We start from the raw sequence: 24,778 nt of genomic DNA, 5'->3' as shown, positions 1-24,778 counted from the left end.
TGTTGTTCTTCCCAAATTCAGTCCTAGAAACAAATATCACCCGCTTCCTTGAAAACCCTGGGAAGGTATGACCATGCCATTTTTTTTTTTAAATTTTCATCCTTGTGTCATGACTCCTGAGAATGTTAATCTCTTCCCATAAATTTCAGTTCGTTGGAGGTTGCAAGAACTTAAAAGAAAACAACCTGCATTGCTCTTCATTTGTCCTCTTTTATGGTTCCCCTCTGTTTCTCTTTTATTTGTGACACTGACCAGTTTTAACAAAAACTTGTGGGGCCTTACTTGGTCGTAGGAGCCCTTAGTATTAAAAATTATGTGCATGAACGACAATGCAAGAAGACTTGTAGTACCTCAAAAGAAATGTGGCACAAGAATATAACAACATACCTAGTGTAATACCTCAATAAAAATGTGGCACAAGAATATTAGAGCTATTTGAGCAAATCTTTGTTGCTTTACTTTCAATTTATGAGCTTTTTAGTCAGTAAATTAGGAATATGGCTGTGAGAAGAATGATAAGATTCTGTTGGTAAACGCGTTGTTAAAACTTTGATAAATGTCTATTGTTAAGCATAGTGAAGTGAATCTGCACGAAGCGAAAACATTAGACAATTGGATTCTCCATGTTGGAACTTCATGTTGCTGGTCCATTTCAGGAATCTCCCTGAAACAAAAGAGTTTGTGGAGGAACGAATTTCTGCTACTTTAGTTTCCAGATGCCTCTGATTACTAGCTGATATCTTACTTGGATGTTCATCTCAGTGACTGGAATCCCCATGCTGATCTACAAGCAATGGCTAGAGCTCATCGGCTTGGACAAACAAATAAGGTTGTGCATCTTGCTTCCCCAAACCCCACCCCACCCAAAGTGATAATAAGCCTTTTAGCCCTCATTTCCATTTCAAAAATGGAGATGGACTGAATTTGTTTATTGAATTCTTGACCTATATATGAGTGGATAGTTTATATTTGTGGCTGTTCCAGGTGATGATCTTCCGACTCATAACAAGAGGAACGATTGAAGAAAGAATGATGCAGATGACCAAGAAGAAAATGATTTTAGAACATCTCGTTGTTGGACGGCTCAAAGCTCAAAACATCAATCAGGTAACGTATTCACAAGCTTGAGTTTAATGTACATTAAGACCACACAAATATACGTTGGTATATAAGGTAGATAGTCTTGGATATCTTGTACCTGCTACAATTGCAGTCTGATCTTCACCCGTTTTACCAGTCAAAATGTGCTGAAGGGAGGGTGTATTCTATGTTGCGCGACTCTTCGTTTTCGCTGCCACACCCATGTTGATACTGACATGGTTGTGGGTGTGGTGTGGGATCCATACTGGATATGGTCAATCAATTTTCGGTACTTTGATGAAAATCGATAGAGAAATTCGAGACAGATATAGTGATCTCTGGAGTCTAATAAAATCTAGGGTGAAACCGTACTTTAAGCATATGTTTATTTTTTTGTTAAAATATAATTGTATAACCAGAAGGTGCTTTAAAGATATTTACTGGTCAATATCCACTGTTGAATGTGCAATGAACTTTAAGAAGTGTATCATGACCTCTATATCATTTGCAATAGCTATGTAACACAAGGAAAAAAAAGAGTAAGGAGCTGCATTTGTACTTGATAATATTGATTTTGGTTTTTCCACACCATATTTTGATCTTCCGTCCGTTATGAGCCCTTATATATATATTCAAACCTGCTCTAAATAATTCGTGCATTCCTTTCCTTTCAAATAGTCCACCATAATTTAGGCATAATTTTATAACTCTATTTTTAGATATTTGATATATTTTTAGCGGAATCCCCGCATCCATACACTGAAATCTTAGAATTTAGATCATGAACACATCTAGGTTAAGACTTTCTTCTTCTAAGTTGGCAATGGATCAGACGCTATCACTGTTGATTGGCCTTGGAAACTAATCTGGAAAGTTAAAACTTCCACTCAAAATTGTTTGCTTCAGCTGGACAGCAATGCATGAAGCCAGTTTAACACAAGACAACCTTGCAAGGAGGAAGATTCAGAGTCTGAATAGATGCTACATGCGTTACAAATAAGCAGAAACTCATAGCCATCTGTATTTGCACTGCCCTGCTGTAGCAGATTTATGGCACATGTTCCTCACCCATTTTGGTCTCAGATGGGTAATGCCCAATACTATCAGGGAAGTTTTTGAATGTTGGAGCACTGGAAAGTTGACAGCACCATCAAAAAGACACCTCCAACTTCAACTCCAACACAGACTCCAACTCTGAAATTTTTTGGTCTTCACGGCCAAACACCTACTTAATTTCTTGTGAATCTTTCCATCTTGGAATTGACAAATTCTTTGGCACTAGATTGTTCTCTTCCTCTTGCTGTCAGTTTTCTGGAGAATTAGCAAAGGACTTCTTTTTGCACCCCTTGACACCCCTTCCCAATTAATTGATCAATTTAATTTTGTTGCTATGCCCCCAGAGAGTTGCATCCATCTCAACAATAACATCAACATATTTAGTGAGACCCCACATAAGTGGAGTTTGGGGAGAAAGTATATGCAGACCTTACCCCTGCCTTGTGGAGGTAGAGAGGCTGAGAGTCGCATCCATCTCAGCATCATGAAATTGTGCATTTATAGGTTCTGCACGTTCAATCACCCATCAATGTTCCCCTGTAACTTCACTTAGTTGCATACTTGATGTCGGCTGGGCATTTTGTGAGAATATTTCCTTCTTCAATGCGTTGTCTTTGCTCTGATCTTTTAACTATTCCTGGGGAATTGAAGGCATGAACAGGGTGAATTTGAGTTGTGATGTTTCCTGTATTGTTTGCAGGGAGAATAATCAAGACTTCTTTAGGTGTTGGGTGTGTTTGTATCTCAAAAAGCATGGGATCAGGATCATATAAGATTCCAGATGGTCTTGACTCCTTATAATTATTATAGATCAGTTGGGCCTGAAAAAGATTCATATCCGTGAATCTTAAAATTTGGATCATGAAGGATCTGACCTCCTGATCCGCATCCGCACCTGTATTGGACATTCACACCCGAGTTTGAGCAACTTAGGCCCACGTGATCTAGGGTCTGATGTGATGTCCATTCCCCTCAGCCCCCTTTTTATAGGATTTTTTGGCCCTATATTTCATAGCTACTATAGAGCTTTTATCACCAAGTTTGTCTCCGACCGCTACTCTTGCCGGAATTGCACACCAAATCAAAATGGTGTTGTGAACATACTCGTTGCTTTCAACCTCCACTTCCTTTGGAGCGTTTCCTCCATCTCCCCTCGCTTTAAACCTCGCCCATCGTCGCAAATGATTTCTTAAGCTGTTTTTTTTTTTTCAGTTTCAATACATCCACCACAAAAAATTCCTGTGTGAAAAAATATTAGAGAAAAATATTATTGAATTGTTGTAACTACATTATTACATTGAGGCTCTATTTATAGACAATACATTCCAATCCTTTTCCTAATAGGACACTACATTACAATCCTTTTCCAAGTAGGATTTTATATGCTATTCCTATTCCTACTCATATTCTAACAATTCCTATTTCTTCCAAAACCTTTCGAGACAATAGATTCTTAGGAAGCCCCAAAAAACGAATCCATACCCGGCTTCTATCTGTCGTATATGTAGCATTAATGAATCTTTCTATCTATAATGCAATCTTCTCCCATCCTTCTTTAAAAGTCTCCTTAGGAATAATAGTTACTTCTCTGCTTTCTCCTTGTACAACAATAATACTGATGTACCTTCCATCTTGAGTGGTTCCCTAATGCAGGAAGAATTGGATGACATCATAAGGTATGGATCAAAAGAATTATTTGCTGATGACAATGACGAGGCTGGAAAATCCCGACAAATTCACTATGATGATGCTGCAATAGATAGGTTAGTTTTACTTACATGAAAAAAATTGATAGGTAAGTTCTGTTTACCCAGAGATTCCTTATTCAGTTTCTCTTTTTAAAAATAATTTTGGGGTATGGCTTTTCAAAATTTTGGATTGTACATCTCCCACCATCTCAGCAAGTAGGACCTTCCTTTTTGATGCATTCCAACAATCTGACCTATCCTTAAAATGGAAAATATTTCTCCCTTGTTATTCTGCTACATTTAAGAAGTATTGTTAATTACAACAAATTATGCAGTGTAGTTTCTAAATAAATAAATTTGAGTGAAAAAGGAATCAATATTCAAAGTTAAACTAAAATTTGAGTGATTTCACCGTCGTACTCCTAACCTCACCATTTCTTTCCAAGATGAAGGTAATAGTTCATATTGTTTCTATACATATTCTACAGTTTTCTGTACTGCTCAGTGTTTCACATTTTAAACAATAATTTTTAGCACGAATACCAAATTCAATGTACTATTTTTTTCCAAACATTTTATTCTGAAATTACACGCAGGTCAAACAGGGTCGAATTTGTTGGGTTGACGGAGTACCTAAGTACTATTGCCTTCATCCCAAATTTATGTGGCACTTTTTCCTTTTTAGTTTGTCCCAAAAAGAATGGCCCCTTTTTATAATTAGAAATAACGTAACTTTAAAATTCCCCTTTTACACTGAAATGAGTTATAGCCACAGAAATATCTAAGGTTTGGTTTTGGACCGCAAGTATTAGAAATCTTTCCTTTTTTTTCTTAAACTTAGTGCCAACTCGAGCGGTGCCACATAAATTAGGACGGGGAGTATATGTTTTTTATAAAATATACAATTCAAGTAATTTTTTCATTCTATTATTTTTTAGACTACTTGATCGTGAGCAAGTTAGAGATGAGGATGCTGCAGTGAATGATGAAGAGGAGGATTCGTTTCTTAAAGCTTTTAAGGTTTTTATCTACTCTTAGCATTTTATGACCGGAAACTGATTTTGTAGAATTACTCTTGCAATTGACTCAAATCATAACAGGATTCACTAAAGTAAGGTGTTGCAAATTATTCCTCTATCGTGTTTGGCACATTGAAAACTGAAATATAACTTTACAATTGAAATAATGCTTCCATGGGCTTGTTCTACTTATATATTAATGATGTTTGAATTGTGTTGGGATTAATATATGCTATTATGTATTAGATGTTGAAAATAGTAATGATGGTTGTAGTACTAGTGATGATGTTATAAGCACTAACTTCGTATATGTTCAGGTATCTTTTGTATTGTTTTTAATTCGTTTTTCACCTCAAAGAAGTGGGCACTTCACTTTTCGCCTGTGTGCTAGGAGCCTTGTTGCTTCTTTTCTTTTTTTCTTGGGCATTTTTTTCCTTTTATTAACCGCGGCTTAAAAACAACCATACATTAGCTAAGTGTAGTGCATTAATGGTTACATTAAGACATTTGATTAAAGTAATTACTCCAAAAAAAGAAAAAATGAAATAATACATGTGAAATGAACTGTCTTAGTAAAATCAAAAAGCAAACTATGATTAGTCACTAAAGAAGGCACTTCTCATAAAGTATAATTGTTCTCTAGTGTTTAACTTGTAGCATACATGTTAGTTCTATTCTTATATTGGTGAGGTATCTTGCAGATGATAAATGCATAGGTACATATAATTGAGCACCAAAAGAAATATATTTAATTTTACTAATGAATCTTAGTTAGTTGACAATTGTATAGTGTTTTGTGGTAAGGTAAAGTATCTTATAAACGATACGAAAAAAATCCCGTATACAAGTCGTATATCGAAAAAAGTAGAGAAACCTAAAGCAGAATACGGTTCTCTACTGTTTTGCAGTTCTTCATTGGCACGACATCTCATACCCTTGGGCTCTTTTTCCGCAACCTTAACTCCTAACATTGCAATGCTTCCATCACTGTGCCCGACATCAGCCATTGTACTCCACACCCGCTAAGGACCACCAACCACTAATTAGTAGCCACTTCACAATGCAATAGGAGAGGATTCACATCTTTGTTGGAGCTTGTAGACCTCACACCACCTCAGATTGTTGATTTTTCATTTTGTTTAATTTTCTGCAGTCAAAATCTTTCCTCTAGTTGCCAACCACACAATGAAACACACCATCCTGGCACCCTGGGGATCTAGATTGACCAATACCCTAATAAACTCGGGTCATAGGACTTAACAATGAACAGTCCACCCCTCCTATCTCGCCGTATTCGATGAAGTGTGTGTTGTGATCTGCCCATACAATATCTCGATCAGGCTTTGAAATTCTCCCATCTCATTGCCACGATCCAATTTTTCAGGTCATGATGACACCTATTATGACCCACCAGTAGGTAAGTCAACCCATAATCCGGAACAACTAGTAACAGGCTATCTATTATGAATGAAAGAAAACATCGGGAATGAAGTTAAATAAAGGGTTAACAAATGAGACAACTCCAAGAGTATAAAGTGAAATACAAAGTAAATATAAGTACAAACCGTCTCGCACCCAAGGGTTGTGGCTTAGTGGTTCAGTGGAGTTGAGTTGAACACAAGGAGGTCTCAGATTCAATTCCAAAAAGCGACGAACATTAGGTGATTTCTTTCCATCTGTTCTAGCCTTGGTGTTACCTGTTGCTGGTGGGAGACGGTAGGTATCCCGTGAAATTAGTCGAGGTGTGTGTAAGTTGGGCCGGACACCTTGGTTATCCCAAAAAAATTTACAAGACGTCTCTAAATACAACGTAGAGGTCAGTCTAATCAATAAGAGGGAAAGTAGTAATACTCCGAACGTAAGGAGCTCACCCCAAATCTCTTATCCATAGCTGCTCCGCACAATGCACACATCAATGATGAGAACTCGTACTATGATCTGTAGGCGGCAGAAGTGTAGTATGAGACCAAACACGTGGTACTTAGTAGGCATCAACCAACTGAGCTCCAAAGATAAGGCAAGCATAAATAACATGTAAGGTAGAAATATAACTACAAGCATCTATCTATCCGAAAGACAATATGATAAAGCTAATGGAGCAGCAATAAGGATAAACTATTCTATTAAAATACTAATCAGGGTCTAAAGTGTAATACCGTATATCATTAATCAATGTACAAAGGAAGAGTGAAAGAAAGTTATATAATAGTATACGAGGCCAAATAATACATATACAACATGAATAGACAAGGAAGAGAGAGATATACGGTGGTACCATATATATAGGACTACTCAAGGTAATAACTTAAGGTAGCCAAACTAACATCTCAAGGCATCCTAACCAAATAGGAAAGCTAGTGCTGACATAATCAGGGTCCCGAACCATAATGTCTAACCATGAGATAACCATCAATAAGACAGTTTACCATAAAAAGGAAAGGGATCAAAAATCATACCGACAACCTCGGGTACCAACCATAGTCAACTTTCCACGAACTAACCATAATAACAACAATAAAGTAACTGGCCCCACAAGTGCGGAAGGTTCTATCCACACTCAACAAACAACAATCGTAACTTATGCCTATAAAACCCCCATATGGCCGATAGATATAAGCGCCAAACAACTATATTGGTGATAGGCAATGCATATAAATGAATGAATGTACAGAAACCAATAGTAAACCATGCTCAGTAGCTCGCAAAGGCAGTACCTACGGTGACCACTGTTCTCTAGCACTGTGTCTCACAAACGCAAGGCCCCTAGGGGATTCGGGAATATCCATATGCACTGTCTGGTCCCGATCCAGGACTTCCAAAATCATCATCATCAATCTACTCCGTCCCGTATCGGAGAGATGTATATATAATAAGTGCACAGACTCGAACCGTGACTAAAAGAGTGTAAGTTCGTAAATCCATTACCTGAAATCAACTCCGGGACTAAATCAACATAATAAAGTAGAACGGGTCGGAATCTCTCTCGACCAAAGTAAAATAATAGTGGTAAAAGTGTGGATAAATCACAGACAAGAATCAATTTTGGTCTAATTTCCAAAACGTCATCTTTAGTTTCAAAAGCTTGTAAATCATTTAATACGGTGGTACGATTTTCGTTATAAAAGAATCGGTTTTAAAAGTGAAAAGTGGGAATAAATTCCTTTTTTAGAAAACAATAGTAAAATGTTGGAATCATACCACTAAGGGGTCGTTTGGTAGAGTGTATAAGATCAATGCAAAATGCTTGCATTAGTAATGCTTGCATTAGTAATGCTTGTAAGATCAATGCAAAATATAATGTATTAGTAATGCTTGCATTAGTAATGCTTGATTACTTATGGTTGTATTAGGTATGAATGTATTATTTCAGGTATGAATGTATTATTTCTTATACATTGTTTGGTTTGATGTATAAGAAATAATACATCTTACATAATTTCTATAAAAGAAATGTTTGTTTACAAAATTACCCTTCTTTGATTTTGTATACTTTTTTGCAACAAAATTTTTTTGCCATCTCAAATATAATTAGTATTGTTGAACTAGTATATAGATGTTTCGGATTAATTGCAAGACCTTCGTCTTTGCGCATGAAATATTATGCCAATAGTCTCAATTTTTTTTTAATCTTTTTAAAGACCCTCGAAGCAAAGCAAAAATATGTTACAATTATTTAAATCAATTATTCATTGTTGTAGATTAAAATGGTGGGAAAAAAATTGTGAAATGTTTTTAAAAGTTTTACTATTGCAAATTAAAATGGCGGGAAAAGGAATGATGAATATTTTGAGAGGGAAATTGAGGGGTATTAAGGTTATTTAATAAGTTAATGCATGTATTAAACACTTTGCATTACTAATACATAGAAAATGGGTGGTATTAGCAATACACACCTTAATACACAATATAGTGTATAACTAATGCTTGCATTATTTATACATTGACTAACAATTGTATCAAACAAAATATTCATAATACACATTAATTAATACATGCATTATTTTTGCCAATACACTACCAAACGACCCCTAAGTGAGCATGAATGCACCTAAGAGCATACATGCCATCACCAATATCCAAAAAATACAACAATAAGCGCCTAAACGTCTATAAACTAGAATCACACCCTTTCTAAGAGTAGGATACTCACATGGAGTCCAACTAGTATCGTAACCACGGCCTCATGCCCAACAGTATATATCTAGCATAATTCAATACCACAATCCGGGAAACTGCGATCCAAGTCACCAAGTCAACAGTAAGTTATACTAAAGGATCCTTAACATCGAACTATGGTTAACATTCTTATAATCTAGGGTGATACATTTCTATGGCCATAACAAGCATCTCACCCTAAGGGTCCGAGCACCTTTCTATTCCCAAACTCCCTAAATAGGCTAAGTCCATAAACATATCCAATCATTCTTACTTAGCATGCAATCTATACTATACACTATCTCATGGAGAAAAGGAAACCGAAGCTTACCTCGATGCCGAATCGAAACTCTTAAATCGTCCAGAAATCACTGTTCTTTGTTCCACGATCCCGAAACACTGCCACACTATCAAAATAATAACCTACACATCAATAGGAGTAAAATGAAACTCATATTTCTATAAAAATATTCGGGTCGAGATTAGATCAAGAACGGGCCCGGAGCCCACAAACGGAATTCAAAATTGAATCTATCACGAGGTCCCTCGAAGGACCAGGAATGTGTGCTTGAAAGTTGAGCACAAATGGAGCATAAATCGGGGCCAAATCTGCCATTAAAGTTTAAGGATTTTAAGACCTAAATTCTAAGAATTACAACGAAAAAAGATGGAATTTGACGGAGAAAGTAATGAAAAATGACTGAGGAGCGTTGAGCCAGCTTCCCGTTGCTTCAATAGATGATTTCCCACACTTTCCCTTGCCCCGTTCTCTTGAAAATGCAGGAAAAAGGTTAAAAAATAGGGAGAAAAACGGGTGAAGAAGGAAATTGTCCCTGCAATTGTCGCTAAAGCGGTTAGATGAGCGCTTAAGTGGTTACTGCTAAAGAGACCATTGACCGCTTAAGCTGTGGGCGTGGATAAAGGCGGAGGTCGCTAAACAGACTACCTTGGCCGCTAAAGCGGATCTCAGCCGTGTAGCCAAGGCTCCACTTTAGAGGTCACACTCGATATCAGGCACTCGATTTTTAGCTGAGTCCAAATAGACTCCAATCGGGTGCTCGGGATTCGTTTGGAATCCCGTGCATGAAAATGAACTATGCTACCATATCAAATTCAACATTTTAGACTCAACGGAACCATCAAAGCTTTCATTCGAGGCCGTTTTGACTAAATATGGGCCCCACACCCATAGTTTCGATTTTTAACTAAATTATATCCAATAGCCCAAAACGAGTCTGGAAGCCTTGAGACTTGAACCGAGGGTCCCACTAGCCTAAAATTAATACTTCGGAGCTAACGACATTGTTGGATTTCTCATCCGAGGCCGTTTACTAGGAGTTTTGGTCTGAGATCAATTCCTTAACAGTTCTGGTAAGTCGTAAATGCCTTGTAGTGTTGTGGGAATGCTCAAGATGCTGGAAACATGCGAAAATTGAGGAAATGACCTGGAGGGTCATTACAATATTCATTTTTCATCCGCGAAAGTCGATGATAGATAGAGCATGAAAGCTCGAAAGGACGAGGTACTGTGCCCGCATTCCCCGTGCATGTTTCCCCTGATAATCTCTACGGAGAGACAACACTTCCAAGGAATTTTGCTATAGGTATCACATTTCATCCAACTTCCTTCACTTTCCAAACAACCCAACCTCAACAACCAACTAGCCTCCAACTGAACCGAGAATAGTTGATGCGCACAAATCCAAACCACAACACACTGATATCACACTAGTACAAGTACAATCAAGCTAAAGGCAATCCAAGACATGAATCATGTGACCAACTCCAATATCCAAATCTAACTTTCTCTTGCCTTCCAAGCCCGCTATCTACTCTGAACCATACAAAATGTCATTCTAGTTCTGTCCGCACAATCCCATCACTCTTGCTCGAAAGAATGGAGCTGATCCACTAAAGATCCATAATGGCAAGCATAAGAATAAGCCCATAAGACGCTACCTGAACACATAAATGAAGATGGTCAAAGCCCGCGATCTCTTGCCAAGGCTACAACTAGTCCGGATGACCCTCGAAACTGATAGTCAGAAGTTCGAAGTACCAATCCATGCTACGGAACGATCCGCTCCAGGACGCCCCACTAACTGTAGGTGAGACCATGCTAAGCTCAACTTGAGCACATTTCTTCCCCTGAGTTGATATTTTAAATTTTTGGTTAAGACTTAAAACCAAGGTCAGAAGCGGAGGAATCCATCGTTATGTGCCAACGGGCTATCATTCGAACATCTATTAGCCATAATCTATCTGAACTGAAGAAAGAACATGTCGGTAAAGAGTAGGCTTAGCCAACCTATAAACGAATGTTCAATTGACAACAACAACATACTCGTGTATTACCACATAGTGGGGTCTGGGGTGGGTAAAGTATAGGCAGACCATATCACTACCTCAGGTGAAGTAGAGAGGTTGTTTCTGATATCCTAGCTCAGGACAGATAACATTATAACAAACCCCAAAACATAAAAGCATATAAGCTAATACAATACACAAAATAAACTAACATCGCTAGCTGCTAGCTAATCGAGGAAATAATACAACCACAAGATAATACGATACACTATCTATCCAAAAATTATAAATATCACTCAAACACCCCGAACAGGGAAGTCCAAACGCAAACAAAGTACTTATCCCTACTGTTGCAGACGCACTCCCACCCCTTAACCCTCTACCCGAATTCGCGTCCTCTACACCTTCCTATCAAGGGTTATGTCTTCCGTAAGCTGTAACTTCTCCATATTATGCCTAATCACCTCCCTCCAATATTTCCGTGGCCTACCTCTACCCCGCCTAAAACCGTCCATAACTAGCCTCTCACTTCTCCTTACTGGAGCATCCGAGCACCTCCTCATCACATGCCCGCACCAACATAATCTCGGTTCTCGCAATTTGTCTTCCACCGAAGCCACTCCCACCTTCTCCCGAATCATCTCAGTCCTAACCCTATCTCTCCTGATAAGGTCACACCTCCATTGCAACATCCTCATCTCTGTCATCTTCAACTTGTGGATGTGAGAGTTCTTGACTGGCCAACACTTCGCCTCATACAACATAGCTAGTCGAATTGCCACTCTGTAGAACTTATCTTTAAGCTTAGGAGGCACCTTCTTATCACACAAGACCCCAAAGCGAGCCTCCATTTCAACCACTCTGTACCGATACAGTGCGTGACATCCTTATTAATCTCACCGTTTTTTTGAATCATAGACCCTAGATACTTGAAACTCTCTCTCTGCTGAATGGCCTGAGAACCAGCTCCATTACCACATCAGCCTTCTGTGACAAATCTCTAAACTTACTTTCCAAGTATTCCGTCTTGCTCCTGCTCAACCAAAATCCGTTAAACTTAAAAGGGTCTATCTCTAAATCTTCTACTTATCATTAACTCTTCTCCGAGTCTCGTCAATCAGTACCACGAGTCTCGTCAATTAGTACCACATCATCAACAAATAACATACACCAAGACACCTCTCCTTAATACGTCGCGTCAAAACATCCATCACCAAGGCAAAAAAGGGCTAATAGTCGATCCCTGTTGCAATCTTGTCAAAACGGAAAAGTGCTCCGAATCTCCAACCGTCGTCCTCACCCGAGTCTTTGTGCTGTCATACATGTCCTTAATCGATCTAGTGTCTGTGGCATACACACCTCTAGCCTCCAAGCACCTCCACAGAATCTTCCTGGGGACTTTGTCATTTGCCTTCTCAAGGTCAATGAACACCATGTGCAAGTCCTTCTTCTTCTCTCTAAACTGCTCTTGCTCCACTAATCTCCTCACGAGATGAATGGCCTCAGTAGTCGATCGACCTGACATGAAATCGAACTGATTCTCAGAAATAGTCACAATCTTCCTCAACCTCAACTCTACCACCTTTTTCCAAACCGTCATAGTATGATTCAACAACTTGATACCCCTATAATTGTTGCAACTCTGAATATCCCCTTGTTCTTATACAATGGAATCATCGTACTCCACCTCCAAGCTTCGGGAATCCTTGCCACCCTAAAAATGATGTTAAATAACCTCGTTAGCCACTCCAAACCCGCCCGACCTGTGCTCTTCCAAAAATCCTCCGGGATCTCATCTGGCCCAGTCGCCCTACCCCCACGTGTCCTGCGGATAGCCCCCGAGACCTCCTCAACCTTGATACTCCTACAATAACCATAATCGCGACACCTCTCAGAGTTCTTCAATTCCCCAGCACAAAACCTTTCTCTCCCTCGTCGTTCAAAAGCTTATGAAAATTGGACTGCCACCTCTTCCTAATGAGGGCATCCTCAACCAACACTGTACCATCCTTCCCCGTGATGTACTTCACTTGGTCAAGGTCACGAGCCCTCCGTTCCTTGGCCTTGCCAAGCCTATACAACTTCTTATCCCTGCCTTTCTCCTCTAAAACCGCATGCAAGTTCTAAGAAATTGCTGTCTTAGCTGCCTTAAACGCTAACTTAGCCTCTCTCCGAGCTACCTTATACTCATCCTTATTCGTCTGCCGCTCCTTATCATCCTTATTCTCCACCAACTTCGCATAAGCCACCTTCTTAGTCTTCACCGTCCTCTCAACTTCTTCATTCCACTACTAGTTCCCCCGATGCTTGCCAGATCGACCTCTCTAGCGGTCTCCCTAATGCAACTTGCAGTCGTTTCCCACATACTATCCACATCCCCTTTGCTCTCCCAAGCCCTCCCGTCGCCAACTTCTCCCCCATTTTCAAAGCACTAGCCAAAGTCGAGCTACCCCACCTAATCCTCGGTCGACCCTTCACACTCCTCTTCTTTCTGTCCTTATTCGCCAACAACATATGTTGAGTCGATAGATTCTTGCTAGGTATGGCCTTACAATCTTTACAAATCACTCTATCGCCCTTTCTAAGGAGAAAAAAGTCTATCTGGGTCTTGGCCACCGAACTACGAAGGGTAATAAGGTGCTCCTCCCTCTTTGGGAAGTTTGAATTTGCCCCCCACAACCCAAAAGCCCTAGCAAAATCCTAAAGAGAAGCCTCCTTCATTCTGTTCCTCAAAATTGAAACTGCCATGCACATCATCATAACCTCTCAGTAAAAACCCAGTATGCCCATTAAAATCCCCTCCAACGAAAAGCATCTCCGTGCCCAGAACGCCTCTGACCAATTTATCCGAAGTCTCCCTCCCAGAAGTTCCTCTTCTCCTCGTCCAATCCTACTTGCGGAGCATAGGCACTAATAACGACCAAAGTAGACCCTCCAATGACCAACCTAATCGACATTAGTCTATTTTTAACCCACTTAACCTCCACAACCTGTCCTCTAAGCTCTTCTATCTACTAAGATACCTACCCCATTCTTATGCCTCACGCTATCCGAGTACTACAATTTATACCCGTCCATATCTCTCGCCTTAGTGCCTACCCATTTGGTTTTCTGGATACAAGCTATACTAATCCTTCTCTTCCTAAGAGTCTTCACGAGCTCTATGGGCTTACCTTGAGAGTCCTTATGTCCCAGACCCAAATCTCAACTTGGAATCTCCCTTATCGCACCTACCCCTTGCCCTCAACCCCAAACTCGATCCTAGACCTGCCCCTAACCCATTGCCAGACCCAGACCCCGCCCTTGGAATCTCTTTTATCCCACTTACCCTTCCTTTAACCCCAAACTCGATCCTAGACCTGCCCCTAACCCATCGCCAGACCCAGACCTCGCCCTAGACCCTAGTCCCCAACCCAACCCCAATCCTGACCTAGTCTACCATCGACCAACACAACCACTACTCAAAAAGGAGAAGAGAAAAAAGGCGAGCAAATAGGTAAAGCTAAAATACAATTAAGGAAGGCTAAAAAACAGATAGGCAAGGCTAAAAAAGAGGTATCAAGAAAAACCGCGTATAACCGGTGGCCACAAAACCAATAAACTATAATGCAAGTTTGACAACCAACAATCAATAACACAAACTATACTAGACACAATAACTCTGGTCCTCTTTCGAAAGTAACACCAACACAAGAAGAAAATATCAACACGTACCACAGTAAATGGATATACTAGTCTCAACTAACTCCTACTCGACAAAAGAGAAATAGAAAGCAGTATTCCCACAAGAACGACCAAGATAAGCAGACAAGAAATCAAAGGAGAATAGACTGAGAAAAATAGATATCAAATACATCGGACATATAGACCTCCAAATAGTTAGGAACCTAGACAAAATAAATGAGAAGGGATGAAACGAGTGCACCTGATCCTGTGAGAAGATGAAGCGATGATGTTTTCTTTATTGTTTTGTCGGATTCCAGCAAGTTGGTGAAGAAATTGGTCGTCGGAATGTTGCTGCCACCGTCTTTGCCTATTGCCGAAATTGTCCCAGGACTTGAATGCCGGACGCCGAAAAATGACCTGGTCATCGAAAAACCTTGTGCCGGAGTGTTTCCGCCGGAGCTTCACCGGAGGCCTTTAAAAAGCTGGATCTGGTTTACCTTTTCTCTCGTCAAATCTTGACGCCAGACACTGCTTGTTGGTTGTTGCCATCAGATAGGGTACCGACGGTCTATGTTTCTCAGACTCGGCGGTTATGTCGTCGAACCCGTCCCGACGCGACATCGGTGCGGGATTCGTCTCGGATTCGGTCAAACGAATCCGGATACGTTGACCAACATCAAGAAGAAAGTTGGCTTTGTTATCGAAAGGGAGAAACCGGTGTAGGGAGAAAATCGACGACTGTGATTGGTGTTGCCGGCTAAAGGGTTGTTGCCGGCGGAATGGTTATCGTTGTCGGAATTTCGATGGGGAAGAAAGAAACCTCAGATCTGTGATTGTGGGTTGTTTTTGGCGAAAGGGTTGTCGCCGGTGGAAATGTTATCATCGCCGGAATTTCGATGGGAAGAAAGAGTAGAATGCTCAGATCTGGTGGTGGTCGCCGGAATTTCACCGGAATGCTCATTGCTGGTGGTCCTATTTTTTAATAATTATATTTAATAAAAAGTTATATTAAAAAGGTAAACCTAATTTATGCATATCTGGTGAGTGTTTGACTTTTCAAATACTACTCTTAATTAAAAAGAATTTATTTTTTTCCGTATAAAAAAATACTATTCCAAATTTAAAAAGTAACTAAAAGAAATTACCTTAAAAGTGAAAAAAGTAAATAATATTTTTTTAGAAATAAAATTTCCTTGACATATAGGAAAAAGTAAATTGAAATGACTGTTTAAATATAGAACTATATTTATAATATTTAATTTTTTAGTCGAATCCCCACACCCGTATCCATAATCGGATTCGCACCCCCGAATCTTAAAAATTAAATTTTGACGAATCTGACTCTCGAATCTGCACCCTTCTTGGATACCCGCACCCGAGTCCATGCAACTTAGCTGGCGGTAGACAGTGGTGACCAAGCGAAGAAGAGGGTGGAGAGAGAGAAGTGTCGGAGGAATTGTGTTGAAAAAATCTATGAGAATAGTACCTTACCTGCTGCCGGCGAGATCGTCGGCGCCAGTCTTAACTGTCGGCATCTGCGAGAAACGTTTAAAGTAAGATGTTTAAGGAGATGGACGTCGGAGAGAGAGATGTCGGATAAAAAGAGGTAACGTTCAATCCCAGCTGCTAACACAAATCTGGAAATGGAGGTTGGAACCAAGCTCTACAACTCATAGTTGAAATTTCAACACCGAGGTTGAACTACTCGATCTCAGCAACCCAGACCAATCCTGTTGACGACTAAGCATCCAAATGCGAAACCCATCATAACCTCAAGAGTCAAAATCCCAAAACTTGAGTCAACAAATCTAAACCAAGGCCAAACACCTAAATCAACGTCACTACCAAAAGTTAGGCATATCCCCACTCCCCACTGGTCCCTATCAGAGCCGAAATCAAACTGTAGCTGAAGAACAAAATCACAACGGAGGAAAAAAAGCCCACAGACTGAAGGCACAAGCAATATCCACATCTACCGAGGGACATAAAGCATCAAAGCATAATTGAGAACACGTTGAGGCTATGAAGAATAATAACAGTAGCCAAAACTCGAGCAACTCTGAGGAATACACCCTTAGCCTGAATTTGGCCAATCCAATACTTGATATACACGGCCACGAATATCTATAGACACACATCGCCCATTTTCACCACCCTTAACTCAATTAGACCAAGAACCACATCACGGAGAGAACGAAGCATCCAACTCCACACTTATACCAAGATCAAATCTTTCATTAGAAGACGAACCCAATAACCAGAAAGACAAACCTTTAGAATCAACCTCAGAAATGGCCCTTTAGAACCGAATTGCCAACTCTAGAACCACAACAAACCATGGAAGGCCAAACCTACCTTCACTTTCACAATCCACCTAACAACCAATCCAATTTCACTAAAAGAGAGAGAGAATCAACCAATGGAGTCAGCCGTCTCGGCCAACGAATAGAATCGTGAGGAAGGGGACTCTAACTAGATAACGCTAGTCTTGCCGAATCAAGATTGAATCAATAACAACCAAAAGATATCGGGAGAATACTCACAAAAATACTTGAAGTTTGATCGGATTATCAGTTGAGCATACTGAACTTTGTGGGGGTTCTATTACCCCCAGACTTTTTTGTTTCGTATTTTAATGGCATATATCTGCCCACTTGGATCATTACGTGTATGTCACGCGCATTGAGCGCGTGAAAGTGTTAAAAAACATTCTAAACTTTTTTTTTTGCCAAACAACCCCTCTACTTTCTAATTTTTAAAAGTTTTATATTTTTTATTTATTTTTTCATTCTTTCTCTTCTCTCTTCTCTCTTCTCTCTTCTTTCTCTCTTCTCTTCAACAATGGAGTCTTTGACAATGGTTGCTCCATTGTTGAATTGAAATTGAACACAATTTCATCACACACATACACAATCAAATGGGTCATCTTCAACACACCTAATTCAATTACATCAATTTGATTCAATTTCAACACACACACGCACACCAAATGAGTCATCTTCAATTCCATCAAAATGACAAAATTTAATCGACCATTGCCACCACCAATCAACCACCATTGTCGCCGGTAACCACTACCACCTCAGCTATGGGGAAAAATCAAAAAGAAAATTCACCAAGAGAGGAAAAAATTGGTCGTCGAAACTGGAAACAAACATTCTTGAAGCATCTGTTAGCTAGCTAGCTCTTAATTGTTGTGTAATGTCATGGTGCCATATAGTACTTTTAGTTTGTGGAGTTTGGTAAAAGTGAATTCTTGGTATTTTGGTGCTGATTTGCTGTTTATGATTATTCTTGGTGTGAGATATATTGGGTTATTTTTAGTTTGTGGAGTTTGGTAAAGGTGAATTCTTGAGTCACCCAAGTTTAGAAATTGGAAATTTTGTCTGTTGGATTAAAGGTAGATTAATCCTAATATATTGATATTGGAACTCTATATGTTGATAAAGTTTGTAACTTTAGGATTTTTTTTTCAACTGCATATCAAGAACTCAGCTTGTTAATTACTATCTGTTGTGTAATGGACTTGGAATTTGAAATTGACTCAATGGAATCATTTGGAATTTGATTTGTAGGTGGAATTTGAGTTGTGGAATCTTTAATATGGTTGTAATAGTGAAATTGTTGAAAAGTGATAAAATGGAGAAGAAAGAGCGCGTGTACTACACTTCCGACCGTCAAAACTGGGTATAACGTTTCGAGGGGCAATTAATTCCACTTTAAAAAAGTTCGAGGGGAAATTAATTCCACTTAAAAAAGTATAGGTGGGTAATAGGATCCCCGCAAAGTTCAATATGCTCAACTGGTAATCCGGTCTAACTTCATGTATTTTTGTGAGTATTCTCCCAAAGATATGCTTATAGCAACAACAATATAAGCCGCAGGAGGCACTAAAAATGAAAAATATTATCAAATACCACTCTAAGGTCATAACAAGTTCATAATGCCAAAGGAAAGGGACTTTAACCTAAATGCTACACCCCAAAGGAAATACCACGTTTATCCACTGCTAAAAGAAATCATCTATGAGGATAGTCACATATGTATGAAATCTAAACCAAGGCATGCAACAACCAATACAAACATCGATGGGTATGAAAACCCTAATTCAACCTAAATAAAAAGTAAAAGGTAGGAAATCAATGACGCACCTATCATGGTGGAAATCCAAAGTCATAGTCCTCATGTGCCTGAAGGAGACAAATCTGAGCGGGTCCAAACTCGAACCAAGTGTTTGAATCACCAATTGAGGCACTAAGTGCATTACCTCTAACTAAGGGCGCCACATCTCTATGAGACTAATCTGGATGAGCTGAATGACTAATAATCCCACGTCGGGGACACTTTCTGGACTAATGACTGGTCTCGCTGCAGTTGTAACCAACCTTAACCTGGCAAGAAACACGAGCTGACCCCAACTGGTTGGCCAACTGACACCGGGGACACTCCCTACTGAAATGACCATCCTCCGGCCAACTGACACCGGGGACACTCCCTACTGAAATGACCATCCTCCCCACAATTGTAACATACCTCAGGAGCTCCTATGCTGGCGAGGAGCATATGTTGATCATGTATGAACAACCAACTCGCGTCTAGGGCACTCCTTAGACCAATGGCCAATCTCACCGAAACCAAAATAAGCTCATGGAATACTCTGATGTACTGCACCCCGACCGCCACGACCTATAGATCCATATCGAATACTCTGCAAGATCTGATGAGAACTTTGTCCGTTGTGAGCACCATGACTAATTTGAGAGCCACCTATAGCTGAGATGCTACCTGTGTGGAACTGACAGTCTGCAAGTAATGCTGACCCCGCCGAGAGAATCCTTACTCTCGGATGGAATACCAATAAATTGTACTTATAGCATGGCGTCTTACCTCCATATGTTTCAATACAAGCTCTCTCATACTTTGAAGGATATAACATAGGAGTATGTTTGGCCCGTCAAGAAACCCAATCTCATATTCCGAAACCGACAAGGAACCTGCTGAACACCAACAAACCCAACTCTGATTTGAAAACTGCTCGATGTACGGGATATCGTCTCTGGTTGTAAGGTATCCATAAAAAGGCTTGAAATCCCCAACGCTGAATTTTGAAAAGCTGAGGCGGTCAAAAACTCTACTGGAGCCTGGATTGGCTTTAAATCCTCTAGCTAGCGCTGAAGATCTTCGGTATTAATCTCTGACTCCCTAGCCCGACGTTGAGCTGAAGCTCTAGAAACACGTGCGAAAGTCTCGTTCGCTTTTATTGGTAACCTCGTGTTTTCCATCTGAAACAGATAAGAGTCAAAGAAAGTACTAGAGGTTCATAAAAATATGAACATACGATAGGGAATCAAGAAAATTTCCTAAGAATGCCCTATTGCCTCCTGAAGATCTGATAGACATCTGTATACCGATCCGCCGGACTCTACTAGACACTTATTTATTGTACCAATACACATGTAAATCTAGGCTCTGGTACCAATGTGTCACGACCCAATTTCTCATGTCACAAGTCATGATAATACCTACTATAACCCGCCAGTAGGTAAGTCAACATATTATTCGGAACAACTAGTAACAGACTATCAATGGAAGAGAACATCGGGAATGAAGTTAAATAAAAGGTTAACAAAGGATACAACCCCAAGACCTAAGACCTAGTGAAGTCAGTACAAGAGTTTTTAATACAATATGAGTATAAAGTGAAATATAGAGTAAATATAAGTGCAAGCCGTCTTTGAATACAACGTAGAGATCAGTCTAATCAATACGAGGTAGAGTAGTAATATTCTGAATTCCAGAAGCTCTCCCCAAATCTTCGATCCATAGTTGCTTTGCACGATGCACAACATTATCTTAGTGGGGGCTGTCGCCTGCTCGGTGTTGGAAGGTCAAGGGAGTTGAAAGAGTGAAGTCTGGGACAATGGTAAACGTGAGGAATGGCACCTCCGCCCTACTAAAGAAGTTCGCAAGACGGCGAATTCTCGTACTATGATCTGCAGGCTGCAGAAGTGTAGTATGAGTTATCATTCACTATTGTTAAAGAAACTTCTTTCCATCAAAAGTAGGTGTGTCATAAGGACCCCATACATCTACATAAATGAGATAAAAAAGGAACTACTATGTATACTACTAGAAGTAAATGGTATTCTAACTTGTTTAGCACATAGACACACTATATTTGTCCAAATACATCTATAATGTATATATCTAGCATAATTAAATACCATCATCAGGAAACTACGTTCGAAGTCACTAAGTCAAACAGTAAGTCTTATACTAAAGGATCCTTAACATCAAACTATGGTTAACATGCTTATAATCTAGGGTGATAGATTTCTATGGCCATAACAAGTATTTTACCATAAGGGTCGGATAACCTTTCTATCCCCAAACTCCTTAAATAGGCTAAGTCATGATACACTGATCATAAACTTATTCCATCATTCTTACCTAGTATGCAATCTATACTATACATCATCTCATGGTGAAAAGTAGACCGAAGCCTACCTTGATGTCGAACTGAAATTCTTGAATCGTCCACAAATCGCTCATCTTTGCTTCATGATCTCAAAACAACACCACTCTATCAAAATAAATAACCTACACGTCAATATGAGTGAAATGAGACTCATATTTATATAAAAATATTCGGGTCGAAATCGGGTCAGTGGGTTGAAACCCAAAATTGAATCCGGCACAAGGTCCCTAGAAGGACAAGGAATGTGTGCTCAGAAGTTGAGCACAAATGGATTATAAATCGGGGCCCAAATCAACCCTTAAAGTCTAAGAATTTTAAGACCTAAATTCTAAGAATTACTATGAAAAAGGATGGAATTTGACAGAGAAAATAATGGAAAATCCAAGGAGCAATGAACCAATTTACCTTTGCTTTAATGGATGATTCCCCACACTTCCATGTTCCATGCTCTCAAATATTAAGGAAAAAGGCTAAGAATCTCGGGAGAAAAACAGGTGAAGAAGGGAATTTTATCCCCAGCCGTTGTCGCTAAAGCGGTCACTTGACCGCTTAAGCTGCTATCGCTAAAGTAACCACTGACCGCTTAAGCGGTGGGCGAGGAAAAGGCGAAGGCCGCTAAAACGGCTACTTTGGCCGTTAAACCGGACCTCAGCTAAGTAGCCAAGGCCGCAGCTCAGGTTCGGTAAAGCGACTACCGCTAAAGCGCCTCTTAGCCTCTTTAGCGGTCATACCAGATATCAGGCACTAGATTATTAGCTAAGTCAAAGTGGACTTCTACCTGGTGCTCGGGATTCGTTCGAAACCCCGTGCGTGAAAACGAACTATGCTATCATACCAAATGCGACATTTCTGATTCAATGGAGCCATGGAAACTTTCATCCGAGGTTGTTTCGACTAAATGTGGGCCCCAAATTCATAGTTCCGCTTTAACTAAATTCTACCAAATAGCGCAAAATGAGTCCAAAAGTCTCGGGACCTGAATGAAGGGTCCCCTTAGCCTTAAATCAATGTTGCGGAGCTAGCGACGTTGTCAAATTTCTCAGCCGAGTCGTTTACTAGGAGTTTTGATCTAAAACCAATTTCTTAACAGTGAGTGCTCCAAAACAAGGAAATGAGCCTAAAACCCAAATGAACACAGTTTCTTTAAGTCATAAATGACCTATAGCCGCTGTGGGAACGCTCAAAATACTGGAAACGCGCGAAAATTGAGGAAACGATCTGGAGGGTCATTACACTCCCAGTGCTGAAGGCTCCTCCTAAACCTGAAATCTCCCTTCATAGTATCTCAGTATCTCATGAACTGTTGGTGCCCTCATGAACTGGTAGTGCCCTCTGGCTTGTCGAGCTTTTATACATAGTCTGATGTAAGTTCCATTGCGTGTGCTTTTTCAAATAGAAAATGTTGATTCAGATCCAGAACTTTAACTCTTACAAGAAACAAAAAGTCCAGGATAGTGTAAACTTTATTTTTTCCAATGAATTTTGGGGATTGGCAGCTTTTGACATGATTTGGTCATTTTATTGGGCTGATCAAATACTAAAAGTTCAGCTTTTCCTTTCAGGTATTTCATTGAGATTTGCCATCTAAGATAAGGAATTCTTATATATACGGACATGCAGTTTGGAGTTGTGGCCAATAGTCATTCTATTTAGTACAAGCTGATGGGAGTTAATGCAAATGCTTATAATTTTTGACTTCTTGGTGTAACTTACTCAAGTGTATTCGAATTAGATACTCTTGTACAGTTTTAGACACCCCTTCTTATCCTCATCTCAACCAATGTGTCTATACATGTAGGGGCATTTGTCTATAGAAGCCATACATTTTGTAGGTGAACATCCAGACATGAATCCAAATTAGTTCTCGGTTATAGACACCCCTCTTTATCCTCATCTCCACCACTGACCACCCAGTCCTACTTTTATGGTATGATTGAACATCTTGATATCCCTATAATTATTGCAATTTTGAATTTTACCTTTGTTCTTGTACAATGGGATCGTTGTACTCCACCTCCATTCTTCGGGCATTTTCGATGTCGCGGTGTGATATCCTTTTTGTTGTTTGCTTTTATGCTATTTGTTTGCTATACTGTTATCTGTCCTAAGATGGGGTTCTATCGAAAACATCTCTACTTCATATGAGGTGGTGGTATGGACTGCGGGTCTGTTTGGGATTACTGTTAGAAAACAACTTATTTGAGAAGCACTTTTATAAAATAACTTTTTAGAAAAATGCTTTTGAAAAAAAAAGTAATTCGTATTTTGGTAAATTTATTTGAAAAGTGCTTTTGATAAACAAATTGTGTTTTAGATAATCTTTTTCAAGAAGTGCCTTTGAGAGACAAATGACCAAAAAGGACATATATCAATAGGCTTTTACTACTAAAATTTTTTTATAGAGAAAATTTCTCAAAAATATCTATTATAATATTTTTAATTAAAATTTTATTTTTATTTAATTAAAAAGTCCGTACTATAAAATTTTCAATCAATATTTATATACATAGATACATTAAAAATATTGAATAATGATATAATATTACTTAAATAATTTAAATATTACTTAAAAACATCAAACAAAAATGAATTTAAAAATTATTTTATAAATTAAATGACTACTATGAAAAAATTCATCAAAAAAATAATTAGTCCTTCGTACATCACGAAAATTCTCAATGATGTCATCCTTAATTTTATCACACAGTGTCTCTATAGTAATAGAAGATTTGTCTTGTATTTCTGAAGGTATTATTATGTAAATATGGAGTATAAAATTTTAAAATCAAACCAATAAGATATGCTAATTAAATGTGTGTGTAGGTGATAGGGATACTTTTGTCATGAAAAAAAAAGCAGAAATTTTCTGCTTCTTCCCAGAAGCAGAAAAACTGCCTCTGCTTCTTTTTAAAAGCACTTTTGCAAGTTTACCAAACACCCTTCTATTTAAAAAAGTGTTATTTTCTCAAAAAGTGTTGTTTTTTTTGAGAAAAAAAAATCCCAAACAGTTATGCGTACACTTTACCTCTCCCATATGGTATGTTGTTGTTGTATGACGTTAAAGAACCTAGTCAACAACATACCCTTGCTCCTCCAAAACACTAGATTCCGTCAGGTCCGGTTTCCCTCCCCCTTCTCATCTTACGCATAGCTTCCTTACTCTTCTCAAACTTGATATCCCTACAATACTAAATATCTCGGTGGCTCTTGGAGTGTTCTAAATCACCCAATGCAATATTCTTGTTCCCGTCTATTCATTCATGAGTTTATGAAAGTTCATCATCTTTGTATAATGTGTGCCTTTTCCACCAATACCCCCCCCCCCCCCC

At 39.2% G+C, this 24,778-nt stretch overlaps 1 protein-coding gene across 3 annotated transcripts in view; it reads left to right on the top strand.

Annotated features, from left to right (window-relative positions):
* LOC107838879 (CHD3-type chromatin-remodeling factor PICKLE-like) overlaps positions 1-24,778 on the top strand; it is a 79,704-nt gene that overhangs the window by 44,042 nt on the left and 10,884 nt on the right. For all 3 annotated transcript variants that reach the window (XM_016682117.2, XM_047395321.1, XM_047395320.1), the window contains exons 17-20: positions 763-829; positions 985-1,107; positions 3,790-3,899; positions 4,763-4,844. In XM_016682117.2, the coding sequence (XP_016537603.2) occupies positions 763-829; positions 985-1,107; positions 3,790-3,899; positions 4,763-4,844 (382 nt within the window). The remainder of the gene's footprint in view (positions 1-762; positions 830-984; positions 1,108-3,789; positions 3,900-4,762; positions 4,845-24,778) is intronic.

This window comes from Capsicum annuum, chromosome 8, assembly GCF_002878395.1.
Source record: "Capsicum annuum cultivar UCD-10X-F1 chromosome 8, UCD10Xv1.1, whole genome shotgun sequence".
NCBI classification, from domain to species: domain Eukaryota; kingdom Viridiplantae; phylum Streptophyta; class Magnoliopsida; order Solanales; family Solanaceae; genus Capsicum; species Capsicum annuum.
Note: the sequence above shows the minus strand (reverse complement) of the source record. Positions and strands in the feature narration are given on the sequence as shown.